We start from the raw sequence: 23,458 nt of genomic DNA, 5'->3' as shown, positions 1-23,458 counted from the left end.
ATCTACATTGTGTGTTCCTTATGATAATCTACTGCCCGAAGATCTGTCACTGTCTCCCATCACCCCCAGAGGGGACCATCTAGTTGCAGAAAAACAAACTCAAACTCAGGGCTCCCACTGATTCTATGTTATGGTGAGTTGTATAATGATCTCATTATATATTACAACCTAATAATAATAGAAATAAAGTGCACAATAAATGTAATGCACTTGAATCATCCTGAAACCATCCCCCGGACCCAATCCTGGTCCGTGGAAAAATTGTCTTCCACAAAACTGGTCCCTAGTGCCAAAAAGGTCAGGGACCACTGCTGTAGATCACTACTTTTTCTTATGGCTATGATTAGATAAGAGTACAAATACATTTAAACATTGCTAAAAACCAAGACATTGTCTTAACCTACAGGTTCAGTAGCTATACAATTTTCCTCTTCATCCCTCGTTTTGAATGTTATTATATATGAATACCCTTCTGTACCAGTTGCCTATTTTAAGTTTTGTTTTGTTTTGTTTTGTTTTTGAGATGGAGTCTCTCTCTTGCCCAGACTGGAGTGCAGTGGCATGATCCCAGCTCACTGCAACGTCTGCCTCACAGGTTCAAGCGATTCTCTTGCCTCAGCCTCCCTAGCAACTGGGATTACAGGCGTGCACCACCACACCCAGCTAATTTTTTGTAGTTTTAGTAGAGACAGGGTTCCATCAGGTTGGTAAGGCTGGTCTCGAACTCCTGACCTCATAATCCACCCACCTTGGCCTCCCAAAGTGCTAGGATTACAGGCGTAAACCACCACGCCCAGTCATTATTTTAAGTTTTTAAAAGTATAAATTTTTGTGAATAAGGAAAACATAGAAAGGTTTTTTTGGGTTCAATGCTTTGTGCTTACTGTTAGGGTTATTCTTCTTTCTGCCTTACTTGGCATCAACCAGCAGGATATGAGTGATCCTTACCCACTGGCTTCTCCTTGATCTCCTTAAGGCTAAATATTATTCTAGAAAAATCAGTAGTGTCCATTGAAAGGCCAGGGGTGAGTGCTGGGCTGGCCTTCTATTGAATGATAGCTCCTTATCTATCACCCTGAGTTGGAATAGCAAGAAGAAAAAAGAGTCAAATAATTTACCTGTATTTCAAAGTATTCATGCCACTTTGTTTAGCTTTAGAGCCAAAGACAAATATTCCAGTAAACACATCTTGTATGCTTCAGCAGCAAGTATAATTTAGTTAAGTTTGATGAACAAACTCAATTATAGTCTTGCCCCCACCTACCTTTGCAGCCTTCTTACCTGCCATTTTTGCCCACATACTTTTTGATTCTTGTCCCACTGAGTTCTTCCTATAATCCCTGGAAGCATCAGTCATCCCATGACTGTATGTCTTTCCAAAATGCCATTCCCGCAACCTGGAGTACTTTCTTCCCCTGTCAATTATTTTCTTTCAGCCTTTCAAACTGCTCAAATATTGCTCCTTGTCAAAACCTTAACTTATACATTGTGTTGTTAATAACTTGTGTTACCATGCTCATCTACCTCTTTATAAATCTGGTCATTTTTATATCTCCTGTTACTAGGCTATATACAGGGCTTCGGAATGAAAAATTCTGTTGTACCAAGCACAGTATGCCAAGAAGGTATAAATTAGTGAATCACCAATACTTTGCCCAAAGTGAGCATTCAATAAGTGTGTCATTGTAAATAATTTCAGTTAGGACTTGCTAAAATCCATTTTATTTGCTCTCAGCAAGTCTGAAAATGCAGCTCAGAAGAATAAGGTCCTTTTTGAGAGGCTACTACTATAATTTTGGGATCCAATTGATGAGTGGTAAACCTACTGCTCACCGTAGTAATGAAATCTGAATCCTGGAACCACTGGTACTTGTGGTAAAATACTGGTTCTGTCTCTTCATAAAGTTAACATAGAAATGATTTCTGAAATACTGTATAAACAACTTAAATACCTCAACGTTTGACTCCTTTCTGTACTGCTTTCCCAAATTCAAAGAGTCCACTGTGATATTAATTATAAAAGTATTGTTGACCTAAAAACTAGACATTCTTCTAATCAGCAATATATTTAATGTAAATCACACCACTATTGGTATTACATGAAAATTTTAAAAATACAATGTATTTCTATAGATATCCAAGTACTGCAGTGCCTCATTGAGCCAGCATATTTTAGTTTTTCTTAACAAATATATAAATTATTTATCTAGCATGATCAAGGAATGAGGTACTTCACAAACCACTTTACTGGATAACAAGTTTTATAAACATCACATATCTTCAACATTTTAAATATTTTCAATGGCTACATGTCACATAATATAACAGTTCCACTTTTTTAAAAATAGCAAAATAAATATAATCTCACTTTTTCTTGATGATTCATAATTATTATTATCAATGTCAATTTCTGCACTATAGATCACCCTGGAATACAACGATATCCTTAAGGTCTAGCAATAAATATAATGCTGTTTGCCTTTATCCTAAGTGAATTCGGATTGCTTTTATGATTCTCTGCTTTTCATTTTCTCTGCCTCATCCTTTGACTTACTGACAGATCTTTGTTGTTGTTGTAATCAGTGTGTGCTGATGGTTATTTTTCAGGAAACTCTTTAGGTGAGGGCTGTGAATGGTTAAATTCTCCTAGACAGCTAAGTGTATGGATGCATGGTCTTTGTGACTGTCATTTGCTGTCATTGAAGCCCTTTTCCTCCCTCATTATTTCTAAATCTATAACATGGCGAGATTGTCAGAAGAATAACAACTGAGTATGTGCTTTGTAAGTAATACCAGCTTTCATATATATTAATCATTATATTTATAATTTTCACTCAAGAATTATTAGTCTTACTAAGATACATCTTATATTAGTCATCAACTTAAATAAACATCATGGTTCTTAATTAATTCAGATTTTCAAAGCCTGGCTATGAACTTCAGACTCAATATAGAATATGCTTTGATGTTACCATACTGCAGAGGGATATTCATCCTCACTTATCAACTTTTTCAAAAAAAATTTAAAAGTCACCATTCTGTTCTAGCATGATGGTGTGAAAACTTCAAATTCTAACTCAATCCTTTTCACTAAACTTTGCATATTGACAGTCAGTTTTACTCTATTCTTTCCATATCATCAGAAAAACAAGAAGAGAAGGTGAAAAATAATGCTTTTTTTCATTCATAAGAAAAATAAAATAAAAAATAGGTAGCTATGTCTATGGAATAAAAAAATTTAGTAAAAGACACTGAATCTGATATATTAAAATTTCTGTCATAATTTGCTTAGAATATTAATCTAAAACTTGCTTGTGATCTTTGAAAATGAGAACATTTGTAAAAATTTGAAAGGTGTCACAGTAACAGCTATTCATAAACTCTTCAACGTCCTGAGATACAACAAGGGAAAATCTTGCTCCTCAGGGTTAACACAAAATAAAACCCTCATTTTGGTCATCTTATGAATGAATGCCAGTTTATATCTGTCAAAAAATCAATTTTACTTAAAAGGTCATCCCAACTTTAAAAAAAGTATTAGAATAAACTAAGACAGACTACACAATATTAACTTGGCTGAATTAAATCTTATACTGATTTTCATTGTACTAGAATAACGACCAATCTCATGAAGCAATTCAAGTATAAAATAATTAATTCTAATAAAATAATATGATTAGGAAATAAATATATTTCTTATCAAAGAAAATAGGTGGTTACTCACAGTTATATCAAAAAAGACCAAAATAGGTCTGTAACTGATAGTCAGCTGACCTGATCACATATGGCCCTTCCATCTCAGTACTTTTTTTTTTTTAAGAGATGGGATCTTGTTCTGTTGTCCAGGCTTGAGTGCAGTGACACAATTATGGCTCACTGTAGCCTTGACCTCTTAGGCACAAGCAATCCTCTCACCTTGGCCTCCTCTGGGACCACCGGCACACACTACCACACCCAACTAATTTTCTTTTCATTTTTTATAGAGGCAAGGTCTCACTATGTTGTGCAGGCTGGTCTTGAACTCCTGGCCTCAAGCAATCCTCCCACCTCAGCCTCCCAAAATGCTAGGATAACAGATGTGAACCACTGGGCTCAGCCTCTTTTGTATTTAATGCTGATTCTCAATACTGCCTGGCCAATTTAAGGAGTTACTTTCTTTCAAGGTATTTCTTAAACACTTCCAAGATCATCCAAAAGATGGCTTAAGCAAAGTGCAGACCAGATCTTAGGATTGGAATTCACAATTGTCTAATTCTCTGTGAATTTAGTCTGCAACTTTATGAGTCTCATCACTTTCTGCTTATGCTCCAGCTCTGAAAAAAAAAATTATATCCCATTCCTTAATTAAACCTTCCACCAGCTTCATTATAGAACTGTGATAGGTTTTAGCTAGCAACTTGATAAAAAGGTATCTGCAAGGATTTGAACTCTACAGTTGAGAGGAATTTGTACTTAATATAGTTATGTATTTTATAAGTACCCTGTGAGTAAAAATAATATTGCCTAAAACCTAATAAATATTATACTGAAAATAGTGGATGGCCGGGTGTGGTGGCTCACACCTGTAATCCCAACACTTTGGGAGGCTGAGACAGGTGGATCACTTGAAGTTAGGAGTTCAAGACCAGCCTGGCCAACATGGTAAAACCCCACCTCTACTAAAAATACAAAAATTAGCTGGGCATGGTGGCATGCTCCTGTAACCCCAGCTACTCTGGAGACTGAGGCAAAAGAATCGCTTGAACCCGGGAGGTGAAGGTTGCAGTGAGTGGTATCTCGCCACTGCACTCCAGTGTGGATGACAGAGTGAGACTCGGTCTCAAAAAAAAAAGGAAGTAGTGGACATTAACCACAGTTAATTTATACAAGTTGATGAGTCTATCCTTTAATCACAGAATTATAAAGAAATTCTTGAAGAGAAAAATGATTGGATTCCTTAGTAGCTATCTCTAACTCTAAGAAGAAAGGAGAAAAGTAAAATATTATTGAGAAAATAAACACTTACTGGTACTTTGAAGGGTGAGGTATTTGCAGTGTCCATGGAGTTGGGTTTCTCTGATGTACTGGTCCCTGAGATACTCCGTCTACGAGGGGACCTTTCTGCTGGTACCTCTGGAAAAAAGGAGGAAGGCTGCAACATCATTAAGAACCCCAAATTTAGTTATCTTCCACTAAACTGTAAAGTTATTGGTTTTTCACAATAAATCAGCATGCCTTAAAGGTACATTACTTTCTATCTGACATAATTTATCTATCTTTGAGGTGCTTAAACTATCAAGAAACTAGAGAGACTTGGGCACAGTTAAGAATCTGCTTTAGTATGATAGCTTGTATCTTCATCTGTGTACATATAAAAATAATTTCCTCTGAGCTATGTTTAATATCTTTAAGTTCACTTAATAGTTGCATCTCACAGTATATAAATCTGCTTCTCTATGTGCCAGCAATGTAGGAGTTAATAGAATAAAATGGAATTTCTAACATTCTTGTGAACAAAATAAAGTCTAATGTTGCACATGATTTGATGGTGTTTGCACAAAGGCGAAAGTTAGTTCTGTGCAGAGAAGATGATTCACCAGACTGCAACAAAAGGGGCATGAGAAGACTGAAAGCTGCTGCCAAGATAAAATAACATATATGCCTATGCAGATATAAAAATAGATCAGCTTCTCCTTGTTCTGACAATATGACCTTACTAAGATCTTACTCTGGAATGCTAAATCTGTTCAAATTGACCTAACAAGCTTAGGATTTTGCAGATAATGTGATCTCCCATTTAATTACTATATACTGTATTAAGGCTACATTTTAAAGATTTTTTTCATAGAGTGATATATATATATATACACACACATGTATATATATGTGTGTGTATATATATATATGCATACACACGCACACACAGATGATAGATATATACGTATTATACCTTTATCACAACTGCTTCCCATCGCCACTTCAACTGACAGACATAAAGGAATCCAGCTTCTCAGATAACATTAGATAATCTCAACATGGACAAGGAAAAAAAAGCCACATCCTAAAAAAAGTATTCTGTGTTATCTTCCAGATCTTAGAAAATAAGGAGTAAATCGTAACTCCGGAGACTGACATTTTGATTCCTGCTGTTCTCCCTTTAAAAGATAGATGCAGTTTAAACTTCCATTTCTGGCCTCCTGGCCCCTGGGATCCGTGCTACTTCCACTTAAGAGAGAGCGTTTTTTTCTCTCGCTCCCTCTCTGTGTCTTGCTCTTCCCCCTCCCTCTCTACAGCTTGCAGAGAGAGCAAGCAAGAAAGAAACACACAGGACTGCAGCTATTCAATCAATCGTTCTGACTGCACATCCTCATTAGTTACTTTCAGGCTATTAACAGACGCCCAACCACTGCCTTCCCTCAGTTACAGAAAATTTCACTGTATTACACTAATCTGCAGCAAGAAAAAACAGTTACTGAAATGTATACTCGGCTAGTGCCAAAAGGACACCATTTTACACAGACCCAGTAATACACACAAATCAATTCCTCCTATGAAAATCCAATTGGAAGTGCTTACCCTTTTACTATCCTTGTATGCTGGACACTGATTTTCTTTTCCATGACTAAACATACCTTCTCTGTGATATCTTGACTGGTAAGGCATAAGCCAAATTGGAACATTTCTAAAGACTGAGAGGCTGACAACATAGCATCTTATATGCTTGCAGTATATGAGAGTTCCACACTACTACTATATTTTAAAATTATGACCAATAACTGTAAGTCCCTTAACTTCTCTCTAGTTAAATGAACCTAAATGTACAAAGCCGTTTTCAGAATTAGGCACACATGACTTCTGATGCACATCTCTGAAAAATGGCAGCATAATTAGCTCAGATTCCTGGGAATGGCACAAAGCACTGAATTTCAGTAAGGTTCCCATCAGCTTGTATGAGCATATCGAACAGCAAGACTTTCAACTTCCGGAATATGACTTTAGAGAGTAATTATACAAGTTAGGTGATCTATGTGGCTAGGGGCAAGGCAGGCAGAGAATGGGTCTGGTGAAGGTAGAAAAAAATTTCATCTTTCCTCTGATAATTACCTATAAAGGTAACCTCATAACAAATTAGAAGATACTGGAGATTTAATATTATAATATAGCATGTTTTAATTTCTGAATAATTGACAGAGAAACCAAATTGAAAGAAAAATAAGTTTCATTAGCCAGAATAAAATTATCTAGTAAACCATTTCCTTAATTTGCAATGTTCTGGCTAATGAAGAAAACTGAAATTCATTTCCTCACTTTCTTGCAAACATCCAATTTTAGTTTTCAGGCATATAAACTCATTAAATGAATATGTTTCAATGCTTTTAACTATTTGATATTATATTGACTAAAATGAGTGACCACATTTCAAAATCTAATAAATATTATGTTGTTATACTTCTGCTTTTCTTTTTAGATTCTGTTTATCATGGGAAAAAAATATAACACTGATGTAGCTTATAAAATGTATTACTGGGTCTAGGAAGAAGATACTAAATCATTCTTGAAATCCGAACAATTTCCACTAAAGAGGGGAAAGAAAGGCAATGAGGTAAGCTAAATCAACCAATGAAAAAAAGTTTACACTTCATCACTCTCTCAATCCCCACAATAATACAACTCATCTGCTAGTATAAATAGGACTTTGGAGTATCCCAGGTCTCTAGTTCTCAGAAGATTCATAACTACTTCAAAGGATACAGAAAAATAAATACCCCAAGTACCAATGTCCACTTGGAAGCAAGGTAGCAGCATTAGCAAGAGCAGAATGAGCAACCTGTTAGTCACAGGAAGGACTGCATATTAAACTTGTGCCTTTAACTTTAAATCTGTCAGAAGAAAGGAAAGCTGCTACTATGCTCTAAGAGCTACATTTTTGCTCTGTTTGAGGGAGAATCTATACTAATTCCAGTAGAACAAAATTAGACAGCTGTATCCTCTACCCCCACTCATGCTATATACTCTTGCATTATTTTCACCTGCTGTAAAATTAATGTTCTTTTCAGTTACAATATTTAATTGCAGTCATTTTAAAATATGCTCCTTAAGACTGATGAGACAAGAGAGATACAATATTGTTTCAGTAGATAAAGGCCTGAAACTGCCTCATTCACTTTCTCATCTCTAAAAATAGTACTTTTCATCTTCAGATTGAAAAGCAAAAAGAGTTATAAAAAGCCTGGTTAAGTTTTACATTTATCTCTTTATTTCCTTTGCCATTGGATATGACCTGAGATGATGTGATGATTTACAATGATGAAAGATAACCTCCAATAGAGCTCCATATAGAATGATGTATTGAACAAAGAGAACATCTGGATGTTTTTCTTAGCAGCTCTACCAATGACATGTATGATTCTGTGTAAGCCATCTCACCTTTTCTGTCCTGACCTGGTCTTCACCATTTAATAAACTGGGTTATTCAGATCAAACAGAGATAAAGACAAGATTACTGAGTTTATATGCTTTAATACAAAATTAGCTTTCTGGAAGGAAGAGTCCTTTTAAATTCAAAATAGAGTAGTAGTATTTCCTCAACATATACGTTTTCCTCTTTGTCAATGTACTTTCTTTGGAAAGTGTGGCAAAGAAACTGAAAATTGGATAATTATAGGGGCAAATGTATTTTTGGTGGAGGATGTTCCTGTTCAACAAACAGAAGTCAACTTCTGCCTTAGAACCAAATAGTGTATACACTGCCTTTGGTTCACTTATCAGGGAGTAAATGTCAGAAATTCCTATCATGTATTTGGGAAGACCCTAAGGAGTAAGTTAGAAGGTGACAAGTGTTTTACGGGAAATAAAAAGTAGGGAGATGAAGAGGTACAGTAATTTTAAATAGGTAGTTGCATTGCAAAGGTGAGGTGTGAATCGATACTTAAGGAGGTTAAGGAAGTCAGCCCTACAGGTTTATCAGGGAAGACTACAGGTAAAGGGAAGCTAGTACAAAGCTTCTAAGGTAAAGTGCAGCAAAGAGGGCAGTGAGATTGGTGCCAGTGAGTGGAAACAAATAGTAGGAGATAAAGTCTGATAGGAATTGGGGTAGACGTGCTCAGATAATACTGGCCAATATAAGGGCATTGACAGAAGAAAATGTGTATCCTAAGGAAATGACATTATAATACTATTACATTTTAGATTTAAAGAGCCCCTTTATTTCAAAAAGCTAATTTTGCACCAAACCTCACTAATCTTTCTTGTAAGGACTTTTTTACTTTTTACTCTAAAATGAAAAACCACCTGGTCAGACATGCATCACCAAAAGATACAAATCATATTGAAAGTCCATAGATAAACACTTACTGGTATTTCTTAATTCTTTTCTCTTCTTCTTTTTTTTTTTTTTTAAGACAGGTGCCCAGACTGGAGTGCAGTAGTGTGATCTGGGTTCACTACAACCTCCACCTCTGGGGTTCAAGTGATCCTCCCACCTCAGCCTCCACTGGGACTATCAGTGTGTGCCACCACGCCCATTTCTAGAAAGCAGTTTCACCATCTCACCCAGGCTAGTCTCCACCCAGGCTATCAAAGTGTTTATCATATTAACTGAGGGATAGGTTCCAAAAGCCTCTGAAAATATTTTAAATGAGAAAGGTATCTGCTATACAATGTCATTACTGTATGGTCAATACCTATACGTTTACTTTTTGTTCAATCTCATTTAACCGAAGCTCATATGCCACATAGCATTTGCATTTACTTAACTAATATATATAAATTTCTTATAATGTCTACCATTTTTTAGAATTAGTTGACACAGTGTAAAAAAAATAAAAAACAGGCAAAGATAATAATTTTTAAATTTTTTTAAAAGAAAGTGATATACTATAAAAGCAATTTAAGCACCTCTTTATGAATAATTTGTCTAGGGAAAATATTTTTATTATAATTTTAGCTTGTATTGAGGTTTTTTTTTTTTTTTTTTTGCAGACACAGTCTCACTCTGTCTCCTAGGCTGGAGTGCAGTGGTGCAATCTCAGCTCATTGCAGCCTGTATCTCCTGGGCTCAAACGATCCTCCCAACTCAGCCTCCTGAGTAGCTGAGAGCACAGGTGTGTGCCACCACATCCAGCTAATTTTAGCTCATGTTGAGAATTTATGTGCTAAGTACTGGGTCTAGTATCTATCTTACTTAATCTTTGCTGTAGACCCTGAGATAGTAACAATTATTTGTCTCTATGATTAGGATGAAGGCAAAATTTAAAAGGGAATAAAGTAAGTCCAGAAAATTCAGCAGAAAAGGTAAATAAAATGTAGAAAGATATTTATAGCTTTAATTTGGTGAACAATTATGTAAGAAACTAAAATAACATAGTAAAATTCTCAAGTTATAATAGACCAGAAAAATATTACATGCCACAGATGCAGTTTCTTTGGCATATACAGGATGTCTAAGCACTTCACATTAATGGCAACCCAAACCAATTTCTAGTAATTTTTTGCACACAATTATAAAACATGAATAAATGTAAGTACTCTGGCAATTATAATTATTCACATACCTTTTTAATATTTTTGATATTTGTGGGTAGGAAACAAGTTTCTAATGTTATTCTCATAAAGCAAATTCTTCAGTTTACTTCAAACGTTTTTTTTAAAATCAAAATTTCAACAAAGCATGATAAAACATTGAATACAAACCAAACTGTGTTTGTGTACCCATTCAAGTCACTGAAATTTTGGCATATATAGTGTTGCTGTGAATGAGTCCACTTCACTATAATCTATTTTCCCTTGCATTGTGTAAATAATGACAACATTAAATAGAATGCAGTATGTCGGTGGCTCAAGTTATTAATGAATGAGATAAGCAAATAACTTCTCTCTCCACGCTGTGAATTCTGAATTAGGAAGAGTCTTCTTCCATGGGATGCACAGAAGACATTTAAGAAACAGAATAGGAAGGATGAAATACTAGGAGGAAATGGGTTTGTAGCTCTTTAGTAAAGAGGGGCTTTAATAACAAATGGCAAAGTGTGAAAGAAAAAAGGTTTTCATGAAAATGAGGTTTTATATCTTTTGCTGGAGGACTCCTAAAGGTAATGGGAACTTAAAAGACAGAGTTAGAAAAATATTATAAAGAAAAAGGGACAAGACCAAAGAGAAGAAAATCACATGCTGAATTTATATGACTGGTAACACTGTAGCACCTGCGTGTTTTTATAAACTTCATCCACCATTTTCAGTAGGATACTTTCTGCTGTATCCCATTTTTACTGCCTTAAAGCCTATGAACTATCAGCTATGAGCATTCAGCTACTCTGAAATACAAATCCCCAGAGCCACTTCAATTCACCCAATCTGTATCACTCAGACAGCAGTACTTCACTCAAACAAGCAGTCCTTTCAAGTCTGCATGCCCCACACACTCCAATATGTACAAATTGGTGTTAAGTACATAAATGTGGTAAATTCTCACTAAGTAAAGCCATCCAGTCTCCCCTCTCCATTTCCTTGCTTCAGTAAATTTATTATTGTTATTTTAAAATATTTCTTCTTGTTAACATAATAGAAAAACAATTTTTTTCCGTGGCCAAGGAATCTGAACACCACTCACAAGTATTCCATTTCTTCAACTTAGGGCTTCACATGCTAATGTTGGATGAGACAGTAGAGAATACTTTTAGTGCAAACAACACTCTCAACTGAAAAGGCCAAGAATATAGCTCAGGGATGTTCATGTGTTTTCTTACATTTCAGATAGAAAACGTTTATCTAGTTCTTAGTGACGACAAATGGGCATCTTAATGATGATGATAAAAACATAACAATGACAAGTTCAACATCAAAGTGTCATGTTTGGTGCAAAAGTCACTGTGGTTTTTGCAACTTAAAAAGTGCAAAACCACAATTACTTTTGCACCAACCTATTATTATGCCTTATTATTTGCTATATGTTATATATATATATATAGTCTCTTTAAGTCTCAAAACAATCCTTTGGAGGTGGAACTATCAACCTTATCTTACACATAAACAAGAAGATGCTCTATGACTCTGCCCATGTTTGCACAGCAGGTAAAAAGGGTGGGAGCAGGATTAGAACCCATGCAGTTTGGCTTTAGAGACTGCTTTTAATCGCCAAGCATTCTATCCTGTTCTCCATGTGTTTTGCACAATGGAAGACACAGTTGTATAATCAACTGTGAAAGATAATCTCTTTTAATCTACAGATAGGGTCTAACACATTTATTTAAACTTTTTCTGTAACTGATTCAATAATGTATACTAATTATTAATATGCTTTATATATAACTTTTTCTGTAACTGATTTAGTAATATATTGTCATTGTTAATATGCTTCATATATAATTCGGGGTACAATCGTAGATTTATTTATACCAACATTTTGGTAATCAGTGAACATTTAAAAAAAAAAAAGTTTTTGATTATGCCAGAGCCTCTGTTTGGGTTTTAATTCCCAAACAAATATTAATAAAAAATATTAAAAAGAGAAAACATACAAATATGTAAACCTGTAATATAAACATGAAAACTTAATCATTTACTTAGAACTAAATATGCACATGACACTGTACAAAAACAAAATCATTTACACTCAACATCACCCATTAGTGAAAGTTAAAAAGGAAGACGCCTACGATGTTGATTTGACCCCTTTAGCCAACAAATACTGCTAAGTGTCTCTTCAAAATATCTGTTGGCTTCATTTTGCCTTGTTTATTTTCACTACCATCCATCATCCTAATCTAGGACTTTTCATCTTCTCATGTAGATTATGGCAGGAACCTTCTAACTATTTTTACTGACTCCAGTCTCTCCCTGCTTAAAGGTATCCTACTTATCATTATCAGACTGATCTCCCTAAAACATTACATTCTGGATGAAATTTCCTTCCTAGAGATCTTCAGAAAGTCAGGCATTAGAAAAAAAATCATCTGGCTCTACTTTGCATATTTAGTCCTTTCTGCCAACAATTTTCAACAATTTGCCTCAGTGAGATGATCTCTAATCTCAAACTGGCCACATTCATTCTCCTATGTCTGCCTTTGCTAATGGTTTTCACCTACATATCTGCCAACTCTTAGATGACCTTCAATATCAACTTCAATTCATCTACTTCCATAAAACCATACCTAATTACTCACATTTCTTTGATTTCAAATTAATAAATTTATATAAGTTCATATTATTTGATTATACATTTTTCAGTTTTGGTTACCAAACTAAACTATATTCCTGACTAATACTGATACTAGTGTTCCATAAAGGAGGTCTTATGTTGCTGCAAGATTGGAATCATCTTGTGATTGTGTCTAAATTTTAAGACAAAACAAATGTTAACAGGTAGAATTCTCTCAGTTTTAAGTATTTCTCTCACAATGTTTTTCCAACTTTAGTATATGTGCTGCCGAGGCAAGCACCACAATGTTTTTATAAACCATTTGCACCCATTCTTGCTTGTCTGCAGGGTGCAGACAATTTTCTGGTTACTTTTAACTCACACATGCAGTTAAACTCTGCCATCTGGTTGAGTTTAAGACAACTCTCCTTTGTATATATTATGTATATTAAATTGATATTTCTTCCTTCTTTTTCTTTTTCTTTTCATTTTTCTATTACTGACATGGCTATCACAGAAAAATTGAGATTTTGATAAAAAGAAGTTTTGAGGTTTTTCCTTCTATGCATCATTCTACTTAAAAAGGTCACAGGTTAGGCACAGTGGCTCACGCCTGTAATCCTAGCACTCTGGGAGGCCGAGGTGGGTGGATTACCTGAGGTCAGGAGTTTGAGACCAGCCTGTCCAACACGATGAAATCCCATCTCTACTAAAAATACAAAAATTGGCTGGGTATGGTGGCACATGCCTGTAATCCCAACTACTTGGGAGGCTGAGACAGGAGAATTGTTTTAACCTGGGAGGCGGAGGTTGCAGTGAGCCAAGAGCCAAGATCATGTCACTGCACTCCAGCCTAGGCATCAGAGCAAGACTCTGTCTCCAAAAAAAAAAAAACCTGAAAAAAAAAAAAAAAGTCACAAATTGGCTGGAAGTGGTGACTCACGCCTATAATCCCAGCACTTTGGCAGGCTGAGGTGGGGGCATCACTTGAGTTCAGGAATTTGAGACCAGCCTATCTGGTCTTGAGAAACCCTATCTCTACAATAAATACAAACATTAGCTAGGTGTGGTGGCCTGCACCTGCACCTGTAGTCCCAGCTACTGCCAGTAAGGAATGCTGAGGTTGGGGGGCAGGGCGCTTAGGTGGAAGGGGCAGGGCTTGAGTAACAGTCAAACCCCGTCTTAAAAAAAAGTCACAAATTTCCAAATTTTATTTTGAAGGACACTTAAACATAATTACACTTAAGTCTTGATATCTTATTCATTTTCGTTTTCTTTAGATATCTGTTCAGCTTAATTTCCTTTAGTTTTTAAATTATACATCCCCATAAGGAAAATTTTTACAAGAACATCTTCTGTTCTACACTTCTTCTGTTCTAAGGAAATACCCTAAACAAAGGATATAAGACTTTAAAACTCTAAAGGAACCATGTCTGCCTGTGAGACTACATATAGAGTCAATAGCCATACTTAGGTAATTTTTTGCTTTTAAATTTAGATACTAGAATGATAATTTATTCACTTGCTATGAAAAACTGAATTATCACTGATTGAAAATATTAACCCAAGTGTGCTTTGACATCATTTTTCTGAAGTCAAGCTGTATGAGAAATTAAACCATAATCAGTGGCAGATTTTAAACCACTGATTACATTTTTCTTTTTCTTTTTTTCTTTCTTTTTTTTTGAGACAGGGTCTCACTCTGTCACTCCAGCTGGAGAGTGCAGTGGCAGGATGACAGCTCATTGCCTCAGACTCCTGGTCTCAAGTGATCCTCCCAACTCAGCCTCCCAAGTAGCTGGGACTACAGGTATGCTCCACTGTGTCTAGCCTCTATTTCTTTAATGGTTACAGATCACAGGCCTAATTATATTTTTTATCACTTTTACAGTTTTAATAAGTTACATTTTTCTTACAATGTCCACTTGTCTAAATTTCCAAATATATAATCAAAAAGTTTTTTGTAATAGCCTATTTTTCAGTTATCTAATTTTCTATAGTTACACCCTGTTTCATTTCTAACATTGTTTATACTTTCTCTTCTTAGCAAATCTTGTCAGTTTCATCTATTTTCATTAGACTTTTTAAAGGAACAACTCTTGGTGCTATTGATTCTGTTTACTTCTATTTTCCATTTAATTGTTATCTACTCTTATTTTCATTATTTTTTTTCCCTAAACTTTCTTCGGGTTTATTATTTTTCTAACTTGTTGAGTTAAATGCCTAGCTCATTAATTTGCAGCCTTTACCCTTTTCAATGTAAAAGACTATAAATTTCATTCAAGAATTATTTTAGTAATATTCCACAAGTCTTGATATGTACTATTTTCAGTATTGCTCGGTATTTTATAATTTCCATTATGTTTTCTTTTTTGACTAACAAGTTATTTGCAAGTAACTATAAAAGATTCCAAAATTAAAGATTTTTAAAGTAAATTTTTGTTACTAACTTCTAACTTAGTTCAACTGTTATTAGAGAATGGAATCTGTATAACTTTGAAATTTGTTGAGATTTGTTTTATGACCTGGTCTCTTGCCAGTTTTTATAAAGATTCCGTATGTGCTTGAGAAGACTAATAGTTGTGTATGTCCATTAAATCAAGCTTACTCTGTTTTTGAATATCCTCTATATCCTTACTAATTTTTATAAATAGGACTGTAAAATTAGCCATTTCTTTTTATATATCTGCCCATTTTTTTGGTCATATAAATTTTGAGGTTTTATTATTGGGTACACAAAAGATTGTTATGTCTTCCTAGTGATTTTTATTTTATCATTATTTAGGGACCTCTTTTATTCAGTAACTTTTTTGACAGTCTTGTTCTATTTCACTGGCTATCCCAGCTTTCTTTTACCAAGTCTTTACTTTTAACTTTCATAGGCCCCTGTGTTTTAGATTTCTCTCTAACAGCATTAAAAAAAAATCCAGTCTGAAAATATTTATCTAACATTTTCATATAAATTTTTGATATAATTGGATTTTATTTTTACCATCTTACTGTATTTTCTATTTATTTTTTCCTACTTTTTCTGATTTTCTTTTTTTAAATCAGGTTAACCAGGTTAAAAAGATTCCATTTTCTTCCCTATTGCTTTTGAAAATATATACTCTATTTCTATTCTTTTAGTAGTTGTCTTTAACATTTTAACACATATACTTAAAGTCTAAAGTTAATCATGATTTCTATCCTTCTCTTGAATAATTCAACACTCTTAAAATACTTCAATTCCAAGTACCCACTTCCTATCTCTGACATATTAATGTTGTCCACTATTTCAGTTTTACCTTATCAGGACTGTGATTATGAATTCTCAGGATGTTTTTCCCCCCTTACCTCACCTACTAGTTGAGGTTAAGATAAATAAGATTTGTCTATTTTTGTCAGTGAGAAGACTTTTTTCTAAATTCCACTTTCACTGAAGGTGTAACTCATGCAGAGGCCCAGTCCTATGGGGAAGAATGAGATAGGCCTTTCAGTTCTAATTCCTCACTTTGTTTAGACCCTTGGCCCATCTCTTATATTATAGCCATTAAAACTTAACTCTCTGGAATTCTAAAATTGGTAAAATGCCCCCCCAGGAGAGTTTACTATCTAGATTTTGAGTTTTTTTTTTTTTTTCCTCTTCCTGGGGATTTCCTTTCCTTTCTGAGAGTTCAGTCATTTAGTTAAAAGTGTTTGTTACATTAATGTGACATTTCTAATTGTCTCTATATTATTTTTGAGGGTATCTAGTCTTACATGTTACCAGAAATTAGAGTTTCAGTTTTTGAATATGTCTCTCCCTTGATATTAGGTATAACTTTGGGAATCAAATAATAGTTGCCAATGCCAAATAATTAACTATAGTCAACAGTCATTTAGAAACTTAAGATGTTTAGGATTTGTCAAAATTACACTCTTCTTTCATAGAACTATATTATCATATAAATCACTTCACTTAATGAAGTGAATGAAATAATTTAAATTCCATTTAGAAAAGGCAAAATGGAAAAAAGTATACATTGAGTGTTTTCCTTCTTATTCTAGAATTTGGAAAACCCAATCACAATCTACTGAAAAATAACTTAAAATGCTATCAAAGTACTTCAAATGGTAATTGTAGATATGGGACTGGAGAATAGCAGTAGAATAAGAGCGGAAGAAAAGGTGGATCTTACAGAATAATTTCAATAATTTTGAAAAGGGCTGAGTCTCAAATTTTTGGGTGTTTGGATAGCATTCATTCATTCAAAAAGTATCTATTAAGCACCTATTCAGTGCTATTCTGGAAGATGCCAAAATATTAAGAGAAAATCCTTATCTGGCAGTAGCAGGGAAGTATTAGACGGGCACACAAATAACATAAATGGGTACACAAATAGCTAACTATGCAAGACTGGGCGTGATAAATGGCATAAGATTAATACAGTAGCTGTTATCTCTTCATCTTCCCTATATTCCATTGCTAAATCTTGGCATGCATATTTGGTTCCTGTATGAGTTTCTCCTTTCTCCCTTCAAAATGGTAATCCTATGCTTTTAATTCTACCCTAACCTATAAAATATTTTGTTTTCTTAGTCTTTCTGTAAGTTCAAGATCTTGCTCTCTCCTCCACTTAAAAATATGTACAAGTCTCCTCAATTTAGTTACTAAAAGGGTACATGTTTCTGTCAGTCACAGATTTCTTCAGGCAAAAGGCTTAACCTGTGGTTTCCACTATCTCACTTCCTACCCTTATTCTCAACATTATAAAAGCTGACTTCTCCCTCGTCAACTTTGCTCAAATAGTATTAACACTTTCATAGGTTATCAACAGTCTCCTACACTGTCAAACCTAGTATTTTCTTCTTACTTCTCTTTGGCCTTTGTAGCCACTGATACTACTGACCACATTGATAGCATTTTCTACCTTAGCACCTGTGATACCATACCATCCTGGCTTTCCTCCTATATTTACGTTCATTCACTTTGTGTCTCCTCTTTCTCCCCACCCACCCCCAAATGTTGATATTCTTCAAGTTTCAGCTGCTGCCCTCTCTTTTTCTTAACAAGCTTTCAATAGTAGATGACCTACAGATGCTTAGATTATCAACTTTCTTCTTTAGATGAACAGCTCCCACCTGTGACTTCGTTGCTAATTACCAGACCTGTTTTTCTGTCTGGATGTGGATTAGTCTTCTAAAACTCAAAATATCTAAACAGAACTCACCATCTTCCTCAAAAATTGGCTCCCTTTCTCAACTTATTTCTGTTACTAGTACCATCATTCTTCCAAATCCAAAAATTATCTTTGGTTCATTTTGTTCCCCAACCTCTAATCTGTCACCAATTCTGCTGATAGATCCTTTGTAATCTGTCTATTTTAATCTGTTATTCACCCGAGCTACACAAACATTCATCCGCTCATGGAGTATTCCAGGTGCTGAAAAGGGGATGAAGCCTTTCTTGTGGAGGCATTCACAGTTTAGTTTTAATAAACAAACTAACAATTATAATATACAGGGATAAAAAAGTAGAGGCACTTATTTCATACCTGGACTACTGCAATAGCTTTCAAACTGATTTAACTGCTTCTAGTCTCTTCCTCTTTGGCGTTACTTTCAGATGTCTTTCTAAAAAACTATTTTAATCATATCTTCTTGCTCAAGGATCTTTCATTCTTCTCTATGGCTTTCAGGATAAAACTGTCACTCATTAACCTGTCATAAAAGGTCCTACACAGTCAGCTTCCAAATACCCTTTAAATATTATCTCTCACTACTTCTTTACGTGAACTCTGTATTCTTTTCAAGACAGTTTGCTCATGGATATGAAATTATTTAATATTCCTTGTGACACTGCTGTCATACAGAAAACCCCACCATTTCCATAAAAATCTTTTAGGATTCAGACTAAATCCTATCTCTGTAATCTTCAATGTTTTTAAATCAAAAGTGATGTCCCTTCCTCAAACTCCTAAAGCAATTTTTACCTGGATAAATAATTTCACAATTAGAAACTGCCTTATTTTCCTTTTCTCCATTGTTGTCTGAATTACCATTTAATTTTTCTTATTTAATTTGTGCATGGTTCATGTTTTCTCCCCAGCCAAACTCTATACCTCTCACGAGTAGCTTTATCTTGTACTTGTCTGCATCCAACCACAGCACCTAGCAGCGTCTAGAACATTGTCTTTTTTTATAAGAAAGTTTTGAAACAATGGCAGAGTTTTAAAAACCTGAATTTAGAAAGCTGAGCTTGAACACTGCTGACAGAAGAAACATGGTAGGAAAGGGCAGTACTTGTTGCAGAGACAGGCAGTAAATCAATTTGATTGGAATGGAGGCTTGGGGGTTTTCTTCTCTAAAATGAATAATAGAATGTCAGGTGTGAATGGCCAAATTAAGTTCCATAGTAAGGTGTTTTAAATTTATCTGATAGGTGATGAAGAAACCATGGAAGGTTTTTGAACAGATTAGTAACAATGCACAGTTGTATGAAGTTTCATCCAACCAGCAGTGAGCTGTGTTAATGGGAAGGCCTGAACATCAGTTAAATGGTTACTGTACAGAAGTTAAGTAGTAGATCCTAACCAGCACAAAGTACTTTTCTTGCATCTCCTCTTCTAGAGGGAAATCTGCCTTAAAATTCCATAGGCAAAGAAAGCATAATTTGATAGGTACCAAGAGACACAGCATCTCTTGGTTCTACTCCTCCTACATTCACCACAAAGCAGATTTAGTTTTCTTGTCTTTCTCTTGGCATCTTCATTGGGAAAAGCATGCTGTCATTAATGGAAATTACATTAGCAGATAACTATCACAAGCTATATCTCAGATAGTTTTGTTCCTCATTTCTGTGGAGGAGCTTAGTAAAATTCCTGTTTATCCACAGATAGAGGTGTTTGCTACCTATGGTCAGGAGAGAGGTTCAATCCTAAAAATAAGATTTGCTGACTTTCAGAGCTTAGCACTGCCACAGCAGAGCACAGGATACATCACTGTCTATTCACTCAGCAACTAAACTTATTATAGCCCTTGAGCAGAATCAGGACTCTGACTTACCTATGTTTTTATCTATAATCTAAAGCTTCCATTAGGTGAATAATTGGGAATTGACTACACAGAAGTCAACATCATAATTTATGGAAATTTGCATTTTTTCTTCTAAGCAAGTTCTAACATTCTTTGTCTTTATTGTCTCCATTTATCTATCTGTGGATAAACAGGAATTTGCTAATTCCCCTAATCAGAGGATGGGGCAGGGATGGGTGGGGGCACTACTGTAGCACTTTTTATTTACTCATCTTTATTAATCAAATTCATTTCAGGGACAGTGGGATAATGCCCTCCCCACAAAAAACTGAGAGATAAAAAAATTAATCTTGAGGATAGATAATTAGAATTCATAAAGGAATGCCAGAGCACAGAAAATATGTTTAATGATAACTCTACCTTCCTTTTCCATAATGCAGTAGGGTCTAAGTGGTTGGTTTTACTTAGGGATATCTGTATTTGTTTTCTTCACTGATGTTTCTCTGTGTGTATATATGCATGTGTCAGGGGAGGGGACTGGGAAGCAACTAGAATGAGATAGGCTTCAGAGAAATGAAGGCTTAACACATATTTCTTAAAGTCATCCAAATGCCCAAGATAAATAAGGCCATAAACAAACTAAGAGTCGGGTTAATATCTAAACATATGTACCTAGGAAGACCTGATTACAGTGACCCTTTACATCTAAACTGCAAGAAAACAAAAACAAAAAAAGAAACAACAACAAAAAACAAACAAACAGAATTGAAAAATAAACTTAGGCTAACTATAAGAAAGATTTCAAATAATAGTAGAGGTATCTTTTGGACTGGCAGAAGACTATCCATAGGTCATATAGAATATTCATGAGGAATAAATTAGAAAATTAGAAGATCAACTGAATTTTGTCCATTTATAATAAAGGCATACTTATATCTAGGTAAAAAGGATATACATTTATAGAAAAGATAAATTTGGAGGCTATAACTAATCTAACAAAAGTATTCACAAATAGGTTTTTAAATTAGTATCAAGCTCTTCTATCACATTTAAGATATGATTGGATTTACAATCTAACTTTCCAAAGAATTTATTATATCAATAACCCCATGATAAACAATTGCTTTACTTAAAAATTTGTTAGAAAGCATTCATAAATGCAAAGTTAAAATAATGGGAGGTCTATGTGTCCTATTTTATACAATCGGTAGAAATCATATATAAACATTACAAATATTTCACACCTTGCATAAAAGCTACTTCTCGATTTGTGCTTTGGCTTTTCATGCACACAAAGCCTACTCCCACTCTTACACAGCATGCCTCACCACTGTATTAAGAGTAAAGTAAAACAACATTATTATTTTGGTTGGTAGAAGTTGTCTAAATACAACAAACAGCTGGCCAGATGACATGGTAAGCCCTGAATGGAGCTAGCACTCTTTGTTAAGGCAAAGCAATCTCTCTCTTATTTCTCATAGCTAGTGTTGGTGGCACTATTTCTATAGACATAAACAAAATTTGAAAAGCAAATGACTTAAACATATTCCCTTAATTCCTTTTCTCCTTTTAAAAATACAAAAGTGGATTTAGAGAATTTGGGGTCTTATTCTCAAAAGTAAGAAAAGTTTGGAGAATAAAGGGTTAAAAGAACAAGCAAGCCCTACCGTACCCAGAAATGACAGAAGGCTCTTCTCTTCTTCGGTGCTACTATCCAACCACTTCGCCACATCACCGGGGGAAAGGAGACTCATTCTCCAGCCAGAAAACTTTTCCATACAGAGCACAATTACTGAATGATGAAGTGAGAAAAAAAGGATACAGAGACTAAATTCTTGGGGGTCCAACACTTAAATTGCTGGCTAGGCAGTAATGATGAAAGAGAAAATGTGATCCTCCCTCCACTCTGAATTCTGTCTCTGTGACATCAATCTAATACAACCGGGGGGAGGGGGAAAGAAATAGGGTTAAAAGAAGGTAGTAGAAGAGAGGAAAAGGGAGATTTGTCCTTCTGTCTCTTGGTGTTATGCTTTAGTCTGAAAGAGAAAGCCAGGATAACACTGAATAATGAAGTGTGTTTAATGACAGAAAAAAGCACAGGAAAAATAAAGAATAAAGACACTCAAAGAAAAAGAAACAGGTTCCTACACTGGAAGCAGCTTAGATAACCAGATGGCACAATAGCTAATCAGTTAAGTAAAGCATATCAAACAAAAACAAAGACAAAAGAACAAATTCAGCATTTTGTTTTGTTTTGAGGAGAAAGGTTTTCAAATATCCTTTCAGTCCTCTGCAAGAACTGCAGCCCCCAACCCTTCCTGCTTTAGCTATTTCAACAGCCTCCTTTACGAAGATTTCCCGCAAGAAAAGGCAGGTTGATAAATCTGTGAATAAGAAGCTCTCATCCCTCCTTTCTTCTCCTCCTCCTCCATTCCTCCCCCCACCTCGCATGGCGACTGCACTGATCGACAATAATGGAATCTGTAACTGACTGCCAACAGCAGCATTAAGGATATTACAAGTCCACTTCATAAGAATTCGAGCTGGTGGTCGGAACTTGGGGCAATTCTGGGCTTCTAGTCAATAGCTGTCTTTCTTTGCGAGGAAAAAAAGGAAGCGTGTGTGTGTGTGTGTGTGTGTGTGTGTGTGTGTGTGTGTGTGTGTGTGTGTGTGTGTGTGTGTGTAAGAAAGAAGCCTGAAATCTGAAAGAAGTAGACAAGTAAGCTTGTTGGGCTGAAGGTACAGAGATCAACATAGAGAATGAATGTTCTGCAACTCCCGTCATACACTGTCATTGTGAAGGAATCAGATCCAGATGAATTTTTTACATCATTTACATTACATATTTACATGGTTTGACTTAAGATTATTTCACAGGTTTACCCCTTACTAACAGGCAGAGAAAAATCAACTAGAAGAGGTATGTTTACAGATCCATAAATCATTAATATTCTTGTTCTCTGGAGATTGATTAGGCTTGTGGCTAGGAGAAGACAATACTCTTAATGAAAGATAGAGCTTTTTTTTCTCCTGCATTAGCAAAACGTTAGCTCTTTTCCTAAGAAACTGGTCTTTGCTTCTGTTCTTGTAGTCTGCTTTTAGTGAGAGATTCTCATTGCTTAAGAGTTACTACCTCCTTAACATATCCTGAATCTATAACCTTCTCTCCATGTTTACTTAAGTCTTCATTATTTTTAATCTACACTTGAGTTCATTCTGACTGTAGGTTCCATGAGGACACGGACCTTGTTTTCTATTAATCTTTATAATCATAATGGCTAGAACAGTGCTTGGCACTTAGATGGAGCTCATCAAGTATTAACTGAAGTTTTAGATGGCTGCTCTAGA

General features: G+C 35.1%; 1 protein-coding gene across 8 annotated transcripts in view; it reads right to left on the bottom strand.

The window, feature by feature from the left end:
- The window catches only part of RASAL2 (RAS protein activator like 2), a 375,087-nt gene that overhangs the window by 84,756 nt on the left and 266,873 nt on the right, over positions 1-23,458 (bottom strand). For 7 of the 8 annotated variants that reach the window (XM_012444491.3, XM_012444487.3, XM_012444488.3 and 4 more), the window contains one exon: positions 5,006-5,112. In XM_012444491.3, the coding sequence (XP_012299914.1) occupies positions 5,006-5,112 (107 nt within the window). Of the gene's footprint in view, positions 1-5,005; positions 5,113-21,782; positions 22,608-23,458 lie in introns of those variants that run through there. The other variant, XM_012444494.3, reaches the window with a different exon arrangement.

The sequence above is a fragment of the Aotus nancymaae genome, unplaced genomic scaffold (genome assembly GCF_030222135.1).
Source record: "Aotus nancymaae isolate 86718 unplaced genomic scaffold, 86718_ANA_hifiasm-v0.15.2.pri h1tg000108l, whole genome shotgun sequence".
Taxonomy (NCBI): domain Eukaryota; kingdom Metazoa; phylum Chordata; class Mammalia; order Primates; family Aotidae; genus Aotus; species Aotus nancymaae.
This window is presented reverse-complemented; position numbering and strand designations above follow the sequence as displayed.